General features: G+C 54.1%; 5 protein-coding genes across 5 annotated transcripts in view; 3 read left to right on the forward strand and 2 right to left on the reverse strand.

Annotated features, from left to right (window-relative positions):
• Positions 1–106: 106 nt before the first annotated feature.
• Positions 107–3,114, forward strand: DSM5745_01095 (mitochondrial intermediate peptidase; the record flags this gene model as incomplete). Its single annotated transcript, XM_026743111.1, has 2 exons — positions 107–2,475; positions 2,736–3,114. 2 exons carry the CDS (start codon positions 107–109, stop codon positions 3,112–3,114), a joined length of 2,748 nt encoding a protein of 915 aa, XP_026608956.1.
• Positions 3,115–3,546: 432 nt separating this feature from the next.
• DSM5745_01096 (uncharacterized protein) lies at positions 3,547–4,485 on the forward strand (the record flags this gene model as incomplete). The annotated part of the gene is made up of 1 exon (XM_026743112.1): positions 3,547–4,485. The coding sequence occupies one exon, from the start codon at positions 3,547–3,549 to the stop codon at positions 4,483–4,485; it is 939 nt and encodes a 312-aa protein (XP_026608957.1).
• Positions 4,486–4,766: 281 nt separating this feature from the next.
• Positions 4,767–12,347, reverse strand: DSM5745_01097 (uncharacterized protein; the record flags this gene model as incomplete). Its single annotated transcript, XM_026743113.1, has 6 exons — positions 4,767–4,872; positions 4,921–4,991; positions 5,082–8,576; positions 8,916–8,978; positions 9,630–9,718; positions 9,773–12,347. The coding sequence occupies 6 exons, from the start codon at positions 12,345–12,347 to the stop codon at positions 4,767–4,769; spliced, it is 6,399 nt and encodes a 2,132-aa protein (XP_026608958.1).
• A 352-nt stretch (positions 12,348–12,699) lies between these two features.
• On the forward strand, positions 12,700–14,149 carry DSM5745_01098 (serine/threonine-protein phosphatase 2A activator; the record flags this gene model as incomplete). The annotated part of the gene is made up of 2 exons (XM_026743114.1): positions 12,700–13,677; positions 13,736–14,149. The coding sequence occupies 2 exons, from the start codon at positions 12,700–12,702 to the stop codon at positions 14,147–14,149; spliced, it is 1,392 nt and encodes a 463-aa protein (XP_026608959.1).
• A 210-nt stretch (positions 14,150–14,359) lies between these two features.
• The window catches only part of DSM5745_01099 (Saf4/Yju2 family protein), a gene marked incomplete at both ends in the record, with an annotated part of 1,210 nt that continues 500 nt past the window's right edge, over positions 14,360–15,069 (reverse strand). Inside the window, one exon of the mRNA XM_026743115.1 lies at positions 14,360–15,038. Coding sequence (XP_026608960.1) covers positions 14,360–15,038 — 679 coding nt within the window. The remainder of the gene's footprint in view (positions 15,039–15,069) is intronic.

Consider the following 15,069-nt stretch of genomic DNA (forward strand, 5'->3'; position numbering starts at 1 on the left):
TTGTCCTCGTCCATCCCTCATACTTTGTCAATCTCTCCCTTGAGGGGCCTTTTCTTTTCTTTCATTCTTTTTCTAATGTACTATACTAGATCCCTACCAGACTAATATGCCGCGACCGTGGATCTGTCGCACTTGTCGACTGCAACCAAGACCAGGCCTGCACCGTCGCTCCATCACCACCACCTCCGCCTTCCGAAATATTGCTTCTGCTTCTGCGTCTGCCACCCCTGTCCATTCCTCGATCTCCAAGGGTTCCGACGACAATACTCTCCGTCGGGTCTTCGACTCGCAGTCCTTTTGGCGCGATTTCTCCGAGTCGTCATCCTTCTCTCCCGACCGGAAGCCGACCGGCCTTGTACAGAATCAGTACTTGGCGAGTCCCGATGGATTCCGCGCCTTCGCGCAGGTATCGCTGCAGAAATGTCAGGCGATAGTATCTCGAGTCCTCGCTGCGTCGACGGTCGACGAATACCGGGGTTTAGTACGTCAGTTGGACCGTCTTAGCGACCTGCTGTGTCGCGTCATAGATCTGTCCGACTTTATCCGGGCCTTTCATCCGGATCTGCCCGTCCAAGAGGCGGCCAGTCAGGCATATGCCTTGATGTTCGAGTATATGAATGTGCTCAACACCACAACCGGCCTACATGATCAACTACGTGCGGCACTGAATAAACCGGATGTCACGGCACATTGGTCCTCCGAGGAGACCATTGTCGCCCGTATTCTTCTCCAGGATTTTGCCAATTCGGCGATTCATATGCCTCCGCCTGAGCGGCAGCGATTTGTCACTCTTTCCAACGAGATCAGCCAACTTGGGTCTGCCTTTGCCCATGGCGCGGAACCAGCGCGGTCGCATGTCGTTCTGCCCACGAATGACCTTCGTGGCCTGGATCCTATGTTGATTCAGCAGATCAGGCGATGGAACCCCCGTTCCGCCGCTGTTCCTACTTCCGGGTTGATTCCGCGCTTAGCCCTACGTTCCGCTCACGATGAGAGAGTTCGTCGCGAGATCTACCAGGCTACACGCACCGCAAGCTCACGGCAGGTTGAGCGTCTTGAACAGTTGCTGGCCAAGCGCACGGAACTCGCCAAGCTCGCGGGCTTCGAGACCTTTGCGCATATGACCCTGAATGACAAGATGGCCAGAAGCCCTGCTGCTGTTTCCGAATTCCTAACCACTCTCATGACGAGCAACCGTCCGGATGTTCACGAAGAATTGGCCCAGCTACAGGCACAAAAGGGGAGCCAGCTGCAGCCCTGGGATCACGCATACTACGTTCACAAGCGCGTACGACAATATGAAACCTCCCAACAGACCCGCAAATCACGGGAGTTGGCTGCCATCCCCGAGTTCTTTTCACTTGGAACAGTAATGCAGGGATTGTCTCGTCTGTTTGATCGCCTTTATGGCGTTCGTTTGGTTCCCCGTGAGACTTCTCCTGGCGAGACCTGGACATCCGATGTTCGCCGTCTGGATGTAGTAGATGAGGCAAATCGTCCACTAGCCGTCATCTACTGCGACTTGTTCTCTCGCCCTGGAAAACACCCTAATCCGGCTCATTTCACTTTGCGATGTGCCAGAGAGATTACTCAAGAGGAGATTGCCGAGTCCGCAGCGATGGACGGATCCGAGATTGTAGCCCACCCGAACGATGGTATGGCGACAGCAATTGATGCGGAATCCAAAACACTCCGTCAATTACCTACCATTGCTCTCGTGTGCGACTTCCCCGAGCCTTCGTCTTCCACGCCATCACTGCTTAGCGAGCACAGCGTGCGCACGCTCTTCCACGAGATGGGACACGCCCTGCACTCTATTCTGGGCCAGACCCGGTTACAGTCCATCTCGGGTACGCGTTGCGCAACCGACTTCGCCGAACTGCCGTCGGTATTGATGGAACGTTTCGCGACCGACCCGTCCGTGCTAGCCCTCTACGCTCGCCATTGGCAAACCGACCAACCCCTATCCGAAGCCATGATCCACCATATGGCTCAGGACCGGGCCGCACACGGCGCCATCTACGGGGCAGTCGAAAATGAGGCCCAAATTCTCATGGCACTCGTCGATCAAGCCTATCACACAACCACTACCGAAAACTCCTTCCTTGACACCACCCAGCTCTATCAGCAGGTCTACTCAACGCACGCCAGCCTTCCAGACCCAGTAGACGAGCATGGCCGCCCTACGACCTCCTGGCAGGGGTTCTTCGGGCACCTGTACGGATACGGCGCCACGTACTACAGCTACATCTTTGACCGCGCCATCGCTAACAAGCTGTGGGAAGACGTGTTCGGGGCTGGAGCTGCAGCCGTTGACCGCTCCGCTGGAGAACGATACAAGAATGAGGTTCTGCGGTGGGGTGGTGGGCGCAACGGATGGGAATGCGTTGCCGGGGTCCTTGGAGCGCAGAACCCGTCAAACACCAACGGTCGTCTTGTCGAGGGAGGCGACGAGGCGATGCGTGAAGTTGGAAGGTGGGGACTTGGCCGCGATGGGATATCAGGCTGATCCCCTGGTCCTGATCCAGCGACCTTGCTGTATATTATATCCAGAATATAGACTACTGAACGAATATATAATGTCTACATAATGCATGGGCTTGCTTGGCCTATAACAAGTCAAGTCAATGCAGATTTCGTTCACCGACTCTCTCATCCCACAGGCCACATGCGATACCAACCCTTGCCGCCCATGGCTTATGAAGGCTTTGTTGAATCTCGGCTAACTATAGCAGCCACATGCACGGCACTGTAAGTGATGTGATCTCCAGCAGGGATGCGACAGTAGCGCCACTGCAACGCCCGTCAGGAGGCTTGGGACGACGTCGTCCACCATTCCAGCCTCTAAAACCTTGGAGTGCGGAGTACGTCGCCCTCGTCGGCTTATTTCTCGCTCGCACCCCCAGTCTCGCTCCTACTGGATATACATTCTGGATGTCTCACTTCCCCCCCAACGCCGTTACTCAACCCACTTCAGGTCTTTTCTTGAACACGTCAGACAAGTACCACTACTACAGCTACATTTCCCTCGTGGGCAAAGTTGTCCATGTTCTCCCCCGGGAAGCTCGCAGTATAGGCGAGGGGGCTATGCTACGTTCCACAACAATAATGTAGCAGAGTCGCACTCGCACCGGCCAGCTCACTGGACCCTACAGCTCCTGTACATACGTACATACTACGGGTAGATGTACATGACATCGCATCAAGGAAAGAGCAGCCGAGCTGGCTGTAGCTCCAGAGCAGTCGCATGCGTTTTTCCGTGTCACTTTCTCTCCCTTTGCTACTGCGGCTTTCCTGCTGCTCTCAATCCTCCGGTTATCATCCGAACAAGCCTTCCCTGTCTACTTCAGTAGCGCAGGTAGCTGGGCCTTGGCCACCCCGGCCCAAGTCTCTCTCTTGTCCTCTCGCTCTCTTTCTCTCGTCTACGCCAGGCCGTGCGTCCCATCCATGCCTTTACCTCTGCAAATCTCACCTCGTCCCATAAGTACCCCACAGACACACAGACGCACGGGGTGAGCTGCGTTCAGATCCAGTACTTCACCCACCATGCCTCTGCCACGCTCAACGCCCAGCCGCTCCTTCTCCTCGTCTTCCTTCTCAACTACTACCTCAGAGTCAGCTCCTTCGTCCTCGGCGATTCCACTCAGAACGCCCTCTACACTACGGCTGAAACGATGGCTGTCAACGCACCTTCAACTGCCACTGGCGCGTCAGAGCTCTGGCCATGATACAGATAGCACGCTCAACAACAATAATCTCCCACACTATACTCTCCAGCATAATGTCGCCAAAGCCTCAAACACAAACACGGACACGGACTTCTCGCAGTCGGACGGTCAACCCTCATCAACACTCAGGATTACGCATGATCTCTCTCTCAGCATCTCAACCAGCCAGCACCGCTTCACGGATTTTGACTATGACTATGAGGATCCGGAAAACGGGTACGGATCCGGATATGGGTTGGATGGACCGCATCGTCACCGCGTCCATCGGCATAACCAGTACGCAGCCGGTCTCCGAACCGAAAGTCAAGCTGGGAGGTTTGGAGACGCAGATGACGAGGAAGAGGATCTCGTGCTCGCCGATAACTATGCTGCCTTCTGTCGGGCTTTCACCTCTTCGCCCGTCCACTTCCACAACGTACCGGCACGGCCTCTTCCGCGGCTTCCCACGTCGGAGACATGGGAAGATTACCAGAGCTCATTGGCGCCAGATACGATTGATGCGCCTCCAGAGCGGGTCTCACAGATAAGCTTCCTGCCGCTAGGTGCGCACGGCTATCATCCTTCGTCATGGGTGTTGCCTAGACCACCATCGCCGCCACCAGGAATTCTCACCCCGGCACGGTATGAGATCCAACAACAGCGGGAGATGGAGAAGATGGAGAAAGATAAGCAGAGACGAAAGCGGCGACTCATGACACGGTGCTTACCCATACGATTCTCTTGGTGGCCGTGGCGTCACGCCAACCACGTTACATGAACTGAGCCTACTGGCGAATTTTTATATATACTCAATGACCTGTGTATCGGTATATTTCTCACCGACTCATGTCAATAATAGTAATGTCCTGCAGATAATATATTCATCGCTACCCAGATACCGAACCACATATAGCAACAATCCACGGCAACGGTACTTGAATCGGGTATCCTGAGCACTTTATTACATACATCCTAATCCTATACAAGGCAAATACAAAGAAAAAGAAATGGAAGAAGCGCGATAAGTTTGAATCAGACCGGGCAGTCCATACAAATATCTCATTGCGAGGCGACCTCGATCGCCGTTTCGGGCTGTGGTGTCGCAGACTGGCTGGGGGGATTGGGCGTCGCTCGTCGTGACACTTGTGCTAGTTCGCCAACGAGTCTAGTACAGTCAGCAGTGGCATTCTGGGTCGAGTAAGTGAGCACTTACCGACGATGCTCGTCATACCAGTCGTCATTGGCTGACCTAATGTGTTTAAGCTGTTCCTGGATGCTGGCCATCTGCGTAGAAAAAAAGGTCCGATTAGCAAAATCTCCAAATAACAGGTCTCCGAGGGGAGACAGCTACGATGATAGACGGGGAGGTCCCACCGTTCCCTCGATCGATGAACCAATGTCCTCACCTTCCACTGTGGCTGCCTGATTATTCTCGGCGGCCGGCGACTCATCATCTGTTGCCCATCGGCTGCCTTCCAACCCCACGTTGATTGGCTTCAATGTGTCCTTATCAGCCTTCAGAGCTGCCAGTTCGGCTTCAAGTTCTCGAATATGCTTGCGGCTGCCGTGGATGGACGACTCGACTTCACCCAGCTGGTTGAGAAGGTTCATGTTTTTGTCGATCTGAGCATTCAGTTCCTTTTCGCCCTGGGCAAGCCTTTGCTCAGTCGCAGTGTTGTGCGACCTTGATTCGTCTAGTTGTTTGGCAACAGTATCATACTTGGTCCGGAGCTGCGACAGCTCCTCCTGAGTGGCGAGGATCTGCTTCGACGCGGTCTCCAAGTCCGACTGGGTGCCTTGAGAAGCGGCCAAAAGCCTCTCAAGCTCTTCGACACGAGCGGTCGTTGCCTGGTGTTTCTGCTCCCACTCATTCTTGTCCTTTTCAATAAGAGAAAGCTCGGCGGCATGCTGTGTCTTGGAATCGGTGGCGGACTGCTCGGCAGTGGCCAGCTTCTTTTCCAGCTCGGCAATGGCTTCCTTCAAACCATCCACAATGGAAGTATCCTGAGCGGCGGACTGAGCGGTAGTGAGTTGAGTAGTAAGGTCTGCAAGAGAAGCATCGTGGGCCGTACGAAGCTCATCAAGCTTGGCTTCGTGCGAGGATTGCAGGTCTGCGCGAAGGCCGGAAAGCTTGGATTCTTGGAGCGTGAGGAGCTCCTCAATGGCCCTGTTGTGCTCGGAGTCTGCCTCGGCAGCCTTGGAGCTCAGTGATGCTTGTAGTTCGGTTTGCAGCTTGGACTTGGCTTCCTCATGCTGTTGTTGAAGGTCAGCAAGCTCCTTTGCATGGGCGGCACTCTGCGAGGCAACGCGCTCCATGGTAGACTTAAGTTCAGTCTCGAGCGCCTCAATCTTGCCTGCATGGGTGGTCTCCAAGTCATTGTTGTTCGACAGCAATTCATTGTACTTGGACTGAAGTTCCTCGAGCGCCTGCTGCAGCGATCCGGACGCATCAGCTTTGACTCTGTCAAGTTCTGCAGCATGATCGGCCTTCAACGCTTCCAGCGTCTTGGCATGTTCCTCAGACAGAGCATCGGCTCTCTGGTTCTGTTCCTCTAGAGCCCTCTCTGCCGCTGCAGCGCGTTCTTGAGCAGCCTTGATTTCACCTTCCTGCTCCGCATCCTTGGCTTTTAGCTTAGTCTCGAACGTGACAAGATTCTGCTGGAGTGTGTCAGCTTGCTCCTGCTTGGCCTGGATCTCGCCCTGGAGGGCCTTGATTTCTTCTTGTCCAGTGGATAATTGTGATTCTAACGTGTTGCACTTATCCTTGAGAGCTTCGATCTCCTGGATTGCTTGGGTTTGGGCAGCGGTTGCGCCCTCCTCCAGAGCCTGGCGGGTCTTCTGAAGAGACTCTTCGGCATCATCAAGCTTCTGCTGCAGAGACTGCAATTCACCTTGGTGGGTAGCCTGTAGCTCGTTTACTGCATCCTCCTTGACCTTGTCAAGAGAGGCACGCAGTTCTTCGAGTTGCTGCGCATGGGCTGCGCCGGACGATTCCGTAGCAGCCTTAACGTTGGCAAGCTCATTGGCGTGCGAGCTGGCAGCAGAAGCCAAAGCCTCGTCATGCTGTGCCTTGAGCGATTCCGTAGCAGCCTTTGCGTTGGCAAGCTCATCGGCGTGCAAGCTGGCAGCAGAAGCCAAAGCCTCGTCCTGCTGTGCCTTGAGAGATTCCGTAGCAGCATTTGCGTTGGCAAGCTCATCGGCGTGCGAGCTGGCAGCAGAAGCTAGAGCCTCGTCATGATGTGCCTTGAGCTTGGCAATCGTATCTTCGTGACCAGCTTCGAGAGCCTTCAGCTTCTCGTCAAGATCCTTTGCGGCACTTTCCCCTGCCTGTTCAAGCTGTGCCTGGGCGGCAATAACGGCGTCCTTCAATTCGGCGACCTCCTTCTCCTTCTCTGCAAGCTGGGCGGCGGTCTGCTCCTGGCCTTGAGTAGTGGCGGACTCGGCCGCTGCAAGTTGAGATTGAAGCGAGTTAACCTTCTCCTCCAAAGTCGCAATTGACTGCTTGGTGGATTCTTCAGCGGAGCGGATTGCCTCGGCCTTGGATTGCTTCAAATCTTCAATTTCTGCCTGAAGCTCTGCACGTAACTCCTCAAGGGCGGACGCTTTTTCAGTCTCGAACCCTTTGGTGGCCGCTTCCAGACCGTCCGATTTGGACTGCAGTTCGATCTTAAGAGAGTCGATCTGCTCGGCGTAACCGGCAGCAGCAGCCTTCTGTGCTGCGAGCTCGCTTTCGAGAGCTTCGAGCTGGGTTTTATGAGAGTTCTTCAGCTCTTCGAGAGCCGCAGATAGCTTTTCATCACCCTGAGAAGCCGCCGCCTGGGATGCGTCCTCCAAAGCCTTCAGGGACCTCTCCTCGATCTCCTTCGTCCTCGCTTCCGCTTCCTCGAGTTGGATGCGCAAGCCCTTGATCTGCTCCTCGTGAGTGGCCACCAATTGGCTGATCTCTGCAGCGTGCTGCTCCTGGAGAGCCTTCGTGGAGTCATTTTGCTCAGACTCAGTTCCTTCAGCTGACTCGGCCTTCGGCGCATGTGCCAGTTTCTCGTTTACAGCTTTCAGCTCCGCCTTGAGGCTCTCGATTGTAGCCTCCCTCTCCGTTAGTTGGGTCTGAAGAGCTTGTAACTTAGCCGCATCTTCTTCGGAAGATTTGGGCGCGGCGCTCAATCGCTTCGTGGCAGTTGTTGTTGGTCTTGTGGTCGTTCTTGCAGCCGTCGTAGAAGCGGTGGGTCGGGTCGTCGTAGTTGTCGGCTTGGTGGCAGGTCTCGTCGAGGAGAGAGTTGAGGTACGCGCGCCGGTGGTGGATGCAATGCTGGACCGGCGATCCAGAGTCGAGGTCGTTGACTTCACTGGGGCTCTGGTGGTGGTGCCCGCAAGCGACATACGCTTAGCAGAACCAGTGATTCCCCGCTTCTCATCACCAGAACTGGCTACAGATCGCGACTTCTCATCGGCTGAACTGAGTGATGGTCGAGAGCGGTGGGAGGAAGTAGTGGACGTGCTCAGAGGCTTGCGAATGGTCCCAGATGTAGTAGTCGGGCGAGTTGGGGGCTTCCCCAGGGTGCTTCCATTTGTTCCTGGGGTGCGAGTGCTAGATGGAGTGGTCTTGAGGCCGGACATCGAGGTAGGTCGTTTTGTGGCAGACGTTCCGGAGGACACTGGACGCTTGGTCGTGGTTGCTGTGGTCTTCTTAGCCGGAGACGCCCTCACATTTTCCTTGTCCTTGGAAGTATCTGGGCTTGTGGCTGGTTCCTCGCTGCCAGAGATAGCACTTGATTCCACGGGGGTAGCGGGGGGCACATCCTCCGCATAGACCTCGGCCGGGGAAGCGGAGGCGACAGGTTCCTCCACAGACGACATTGCGCGTATAGGTACCTGGATAGGTGAATGGGGGGGTTATGCGATAGAAAAGGAGATCCCGGACAGTCGGCGGTCTAACTGTTCCTAGAGCTTTGCAGGGATCTAGGTTAGCTCCGAAAAAGCAAAAATACGAGCGGAGGTACACCGCCGCGCGAAGACAGCACGAAGCATGCGAGAGAGAGCGTGACAATTATGGAAGAGCAGATTCGAGGGTAAGGCATTTCCAGGAGAATAATATCATCGCCCAAAACTCCAATACAAGGTTTCCCCTGATGCCTGAGAAGTCGCAGACACAACTCCTTTCTGATTCGGGTAGAAATGCGACTGCAGGGGATATGGCCGTTGACAACTCACCCGTACCACGTTGCTAACGTCCAATTGCAAAACCGAGGCACTCAATGAGCTAGCTGCACGAGGCTATTGGGTCGTATACTGCACGGGACGAAGAATGAGTTGTTAGTGGTGAGTCCGAGGCAATGAGTTGGGGACGGAAACTAAACGGCCGCCAAACACGTACTTGAGCTGCAAAGATAACAGCAGGCAGGAATCAACGATTGGGCCAAAAGAAATTATCAAATATTAGAGGATAAGTATTAGGCAGAAGAAGAAAAGGCGAGAGATTAATGGTCAACTCGAACAGCAGGAACAACGCAGACTCGCAGAACAAGAGACCGACAACGCAAAAGAGTAAGGAGCGAAAGGTGGAAAGAGGGGAAGGAACAGGTCACCTGTGCGCTAGACCTGTTCGGGTAATGACCTACACTTGATGTCAGGTACGAGCCGCTGGTTTTCAGCAAAGGAGATACGAGGAGTATGATAAAAATGTAATAATGATGGATGAGACGGGGAGATGCTAAGGACTCGGAGTCAATAACACGTCAGGGGTAAATGTTGAGGTTGTGTGGTTCAGACTCGGTTCCATGGTTCGGTGCTATACTACACTCTCGCTCCTAAGTTCTCAGTATAGATTCCAGACTACTCCTGCACACTGAGCAGCCACTGCCATTTCTTCCGCCCCTCCCTCGTGCGCAATTCCTCTTCAATCCGCGGTAGAAATCTAGCGCATACATATTGTGCCTCGGCGCGTAGCTCGCTTATAGCTCTGCCCTCCAGCTCATCGCTGTAATCCCTAATGATATGGATGTATCTTTCTGGACCTGGTAGGGCAGTTAATTTACGTCTCGATATAGAGGTGAAATCCGGAGACATACCCTGATGCTTGAACAAGCCATCCATAAGAGCACGACCTTCAGTATCCGTGAACGGCGTTCGGGACAGATACACTGGCGTGTCCTCATCGGACGACACGACCTCTTCGACATCTCGGTCGGGCAACTGGATCTCGTTGGGTTTAAGCAAGCCCGACTCCGAAGCTTCCATAAGTTTTTGCAAGGGGCGCAGCAGACTTTTGGTTCGCGTCTTGTCGGAGCGGACATATCGCTCCTTGGTCAGGATCGTCATCCGATCGCAAAGATAGTGAAGCACCGACAAAGCACCATGGAGATGATCATATATCTCAGAGAATTGCTTAGGATCTGAGTGGTATGCGTCAAATATGGCGAAAGCCAGCTCTATGATAGCTGGTAGGACGCAGGCTTCGAATCTTTGGAACAGCTTACATCCCTGTTTCTGTTTACCGTCCACGACAACCGCATCATAAACATAGTCTAGTAATCGATTGCTCTGATCCAAGATAACGTTGAGCAATCTCTCGTGCTTACGTGCATCCTTTGTGCACAAGGCTCGGTCTGGCCCCGGAAGCTGATATAGCCCCTCATACCACTGTTGTAGATAGTCAATCGGCTCCATAATATCCCCGAACTGTGCTCTCCAAGCCAGGTCCAGAGGTTTTTTCATTCTGTGCGCCTCGCGGATGAGAATTTTCCACTGGTTTTGCCGTTGCTGTCCTAGTTTCATGGCCTCTTTGTTCTGAGGGTAGCCGCTTTCTGGTTCAGGGCTTTCGTGATCGGTGTAATTCAAGACCAAGTGACTGCGTCGGCCCCGTATTCTCCGACTTGTTAGAGCTCCACTCGGTTCTTCAAGGGCAGAGCTGCTTGTCGAGCGTGTTGGAGGCGACTGGTGCAATTGAGTTGCATGATTGTCATCGGACTGCCGCCGTCTTCTGGGTGCGTCCTGCAAGAGGGACATTGAAGTCTCTGTGGATTCTCGAGTCACCGACTCACGGTCGGCAGTGGAAAGTGCATTCATTCGATCAGACCGCGTTGCGCTGCTCGGTGAGTTCTGCGGGGACGATCGTCTTCTACCGGACCTCAAATCCTCTGGCGATTGTCGAGTCATCGACGCAATGTTGGCAGACAACTGCGTATTCAGTCGACCAGACCGTAGTGGTCCGCTCGGAGCATCCTTTGCCGTGGGCTGTCTTCGACGAGGTTCCGAGGCCTCCGGAAATTCTGAAAATAATGATGGCGCATGGACTGATTTGCCAGACTGGTCCACTTGACCACTCGCTACCTGCGGGGATTTCCTACTCTTAGACCGTGTGGTCGGCGAAGAGGGGCGTTCCGGAGAGTCCTGGCGTACAAAGAGATCTGAGTCGGAGCTATCATTTGGATTCGCCGAATCTTCAACTCCATCATCAGAGCCAATATCATCGCCGTCCTCCACTACCAAGTCATCACGGCTGTCCATTTCCACATCGCTATCTCGATTCAATGTTCTGTCCGCGCGCTCATCCATTTCCACGTCACCTTCATCATCTTGTACTTGCGATGTTTGTGGTCGAATCCGCGTTTGCCGCCTTGATAGAGGTGTCTCTGGGACTTTATTAGGGCTGCTAATCACCACCGAAGGGTTTCGTGCTGCCGCCGTTGGAGTAGATTTGTGCGATTTCGCCGCACTCTGCGGGACTCTTGGACTCTCGGTGCTCGACTTGGCAACTCGCTGGAAAGTTGCGTTCTTAATAGCAGGGGTGGATGAAGCCGACTCGAACTGCCCACTCTGTTTAAGAGTCTCACCAAGCTGGAGAGCCGAAGGTGTCATGTCTCCCTCTTCATCTGAGAAGAGTTCAATTTTGAGGGGATCGTTATCCTCTTCTCCCGAGACACTATCTCGGTCACCGGTCTCGCTCGCAGATTCTTCGTCAACTTCCTCGTAGGCCTGATATGACTCCCCTTCCTCAATATATTCTTCGTTTTCACGGTAGTCGATCTCTGCTCGCTTAGCTCGAGTTGACGTCCGATGCGGACTGCTCTGTACATCATTCTGAATTTGTACACCTCTTAGGCGCGTAGAGTAACGATGTGCGCTGGGCTCAGGAGCGACAGGCGGCAATGAGTCGGCGATTGGACTCTGCGATGGGCTTTGCGATGGACTGTGCGATGGATTGTGCGATGGATTGTGCGATGGATTGTGCGATGGACTTTGCGATGGACGTTGCGATGGACTTTGCGATGGACTTTGCGATGGACTTTGCGATGGACTTTGCGATGGTTCAAGAGAGAAACTCGGTTCATCATATTCTTCATACGGATTGTCCCAGATATCCGGCAGTGCGCGCGTATTCCGCCGATTCAGCGGCTCAACAGCGGTCAACGGTGATGATTGAATAGCCGAGCTTCGCGACGGTGCAGGTCCAGGAGATCGCGGTATGTCAAAAAGGTCTCTCCGCGGGGCTCTAGGGACATTGCGCACTTGACGAGCAGGGCGAGCACTTTGCGTTCCGCGTTCATCGGTGGCTTTGGGTCTCTTCAAGCTATTGAGGATGCCCAGAGTGGTCGATGTGGAACTTCGTTTCTTTCGCGAGGGAGCGGAGCGCGTCGAGGACATCGTAAAGGAAGAGCCTCGTCTAGGCAGAGGTTCAGCGGCATAATGAGTAGATCAGGGCGGGTTCAGAGATCTTTGAGATCCGCTGGCTGCATTTGTCGGGTCATATCAATATGTGCGGTGAATACTATTGATGATAATGTTGTGTGGCCTGGGGGTGGCAACTGATAAGATCAAATCGACCTGGCAACCGCCAGAGCGCGTCCAAGCGTAAGTCTAGTGTCGGCCGGTGCCTCATGAACCATGGCGTCATGGAGATCGAGCAGGAACAACCCCACACCTCCACAATCTTCTGGTTCTCGAGAGCTTCCATTTTATCTCTTTGTTTGATTATTTTTCCAAGCAATTGAAAACCATGGACCCCTCCCAGGTCCGCGTCCTCCCCAAGCTCGATACGTCGGCGGGCCACACCTTCAAGCAGCCCAGCAAACGGATCAACGAGGGGCAAGATGTGACCGAGTTTCTCTCATCAAAAGCCTACGTTGATCTTATGACCTTCCTCCTCCAGCTTAACCGATCGCTATTTCCTACGAAGCTCTCCGATGGAACTGTTCAATCATACTCACTGAACAGCGAAGTCGTTGAATACTCCGCGCCCGTGCGCCAGCTCCAACAACTCCTCTCAAAACTTGAAGCGATTCTCGATGAAGCACCTCCCGACACTGGCCCGCGCAGATTCGGCAATGTTGCTTTCCGGAGATGGTATGAGGTAGTGGAGAGTCGGGCGACAAGCCTGTTAGAGGAATGCTTGTCAAAGGAAATTCTACAGACTCCGTCCTCTGAGCCGGGTTCGCCGACGGCGGAGGTTGAGCTGCTGGCATACTTTCTAGGGAGCTGGGGAAGTCCGCAGAGACTGGACTATGGAACGGGACATGAGCTGAGCTTTCTTGCCTTCTTGGCGGGCATTTGGAAGCTGCATGGCTTTCCTCAAAATAGCCCCGGCGTGGAGGAAAGGGCGATCGTTTTAGGCGTGATACAACCATATCTCGAACTCGTCCGAACCATCATTAAGCGATATACCCTGGAACCTGCCGGCTCTCACGGTGTCTGGGGCCTCGACGATCACTCATTCATCCCATACATCTTCGGCTCAGCGCAGCTAGCGCCCGCAATATCAGAATCAGACCGTATCCCGGAAGAAGGCTCGCTGCCTAATGCGCCGGCTCCCGGCGGTGTCGCCAAAGCAAACATCGTCGAACGGGAAAGGAGGGATAACTTGTATTTCTCCGCTATTGGGTTCATTTACGATGTCAAGCGTGGCCCATTTTGGGAGCACAGCCCTATGCTCTACGATATATCCGGTATCCAGGCCGGGTGGGCTAAGATAAACAAGGTATGCTCCTGCACCTCTCGCGCTTTTAATGCTACCGGTTACTCACAACTCTGTTCAGGGCATGATCAAGATGTACAACGCCGAAGTACTATCAAAATTCCCAGTAGTGCAGCATTTCCCGTTCGGCTCATTGTTCAGCTGGGAGCGGGATCCCAACGCACCTCCTCCAGCAGCGAGTGCTCATACCACCGCCACAATGCGGAGAACAGATGAACCTACTAAGACATCATCCGCGCCCCAACCTGAGGCATCGGGCACCAGGGCCCCGTGGGCAAGTACTAAGGCTCCAGGGTTAACTACAAACGTTCCTAGAGTACCAACGTCCGCACTCCCGGACACCTCGAGACTGCCTCCCGGCCCGATGGGACCAACGCGGGCGCCTTGGGCGACATCGCAATCAGCTGGGCCGGCTCCCACGGGTGACACCGCGTCCGGAGGCCATGTGGCGACAAAAGCGCCATGGGCCAAGTAAGGTGCAGTAAACGTTCTATATGCTTCCAACAACCCGCCCCAGAGATTTGTAACGATTTACAAGCCCTTGATCACGAGTATATGATGTGTCGAGTATAGAATGCAAATGATATAATTGTATATCAATAAAATGGCAACCCGGGTATCATTTAACAAAGCAAATCCCCAACTCCCTCGCAAAAAGGCAAACAAAAAGGATATACAGCACATATTACTCCGTGTCCGACCCATAGTCGACCAGCCCAGGAGCCTGGGACGCCGGTTGCTTCGAATCTGGCAATTCTTCTCGACCTTCCGGTTCGCGGATTTCCCTCTCGGTACTTTCAGCCGGAGCCTCGGTGTCGCGTGTAGTGCCTTGCTTGACTTTTTTGCCGTCGCCTTTCCTCTTCTTAACCTCTGGTTCCCAGACATTCGCATTGTTCCCAGATCCATTGAGAAAGGGATCCACTACAGCACGAGTATTCCCAGCCAACTCGCTCCGAAACAACGCTTTGCGCTCCGCGACCAGATCCGCCGTTTTGCGTTTCCCACCGGCACCTCCACTCTTCTTGTCATCGACGCCGCCAGGACGGGACGATGACGCCGTCTCAAACATAGGCCGCGTGCGCATAGAAGCAACAGGGGCCTCATCAAAATCCACCATCCCAGCCCTAACCGCATCCTCCTCAACCTCATCCACAATCTCAATCCCCAAGCTCATCTTATCCTTCAGCGATTCCTTAACAGCCTCCTCCCTCTCGATCCCCTTCCTCTCAGCCCGAAACCCCCTCCGCAACCTCCTCGACACCTCATACGGATCCTCCCAATCCCTCTGCTGCCTCTCCTGCAACTCCAATATCCTCGCCCGCGCCTGGTCAACAACCCTCTTATCCTCGACCTTCCCCTCAATCCTCGCAAACGGATCATCCGCCCCCGCCCCCG

This window comes from Aspergillus mulundensis (genome assembly GCF_003369625.1).
Source record: "Aspergillus mulundensis strain DSM 5745 chromosome Unknown scaffold_0, whole genome shotgun sequence".
NCBI classification, from domain to species: domain Eukaryota; kingdom Fungi; phylum Ascomycota; class Eurotiomycetes; order Eurotiales; family Aspergillaceae; genus Aspergillus; species Aspergillus mulundensis.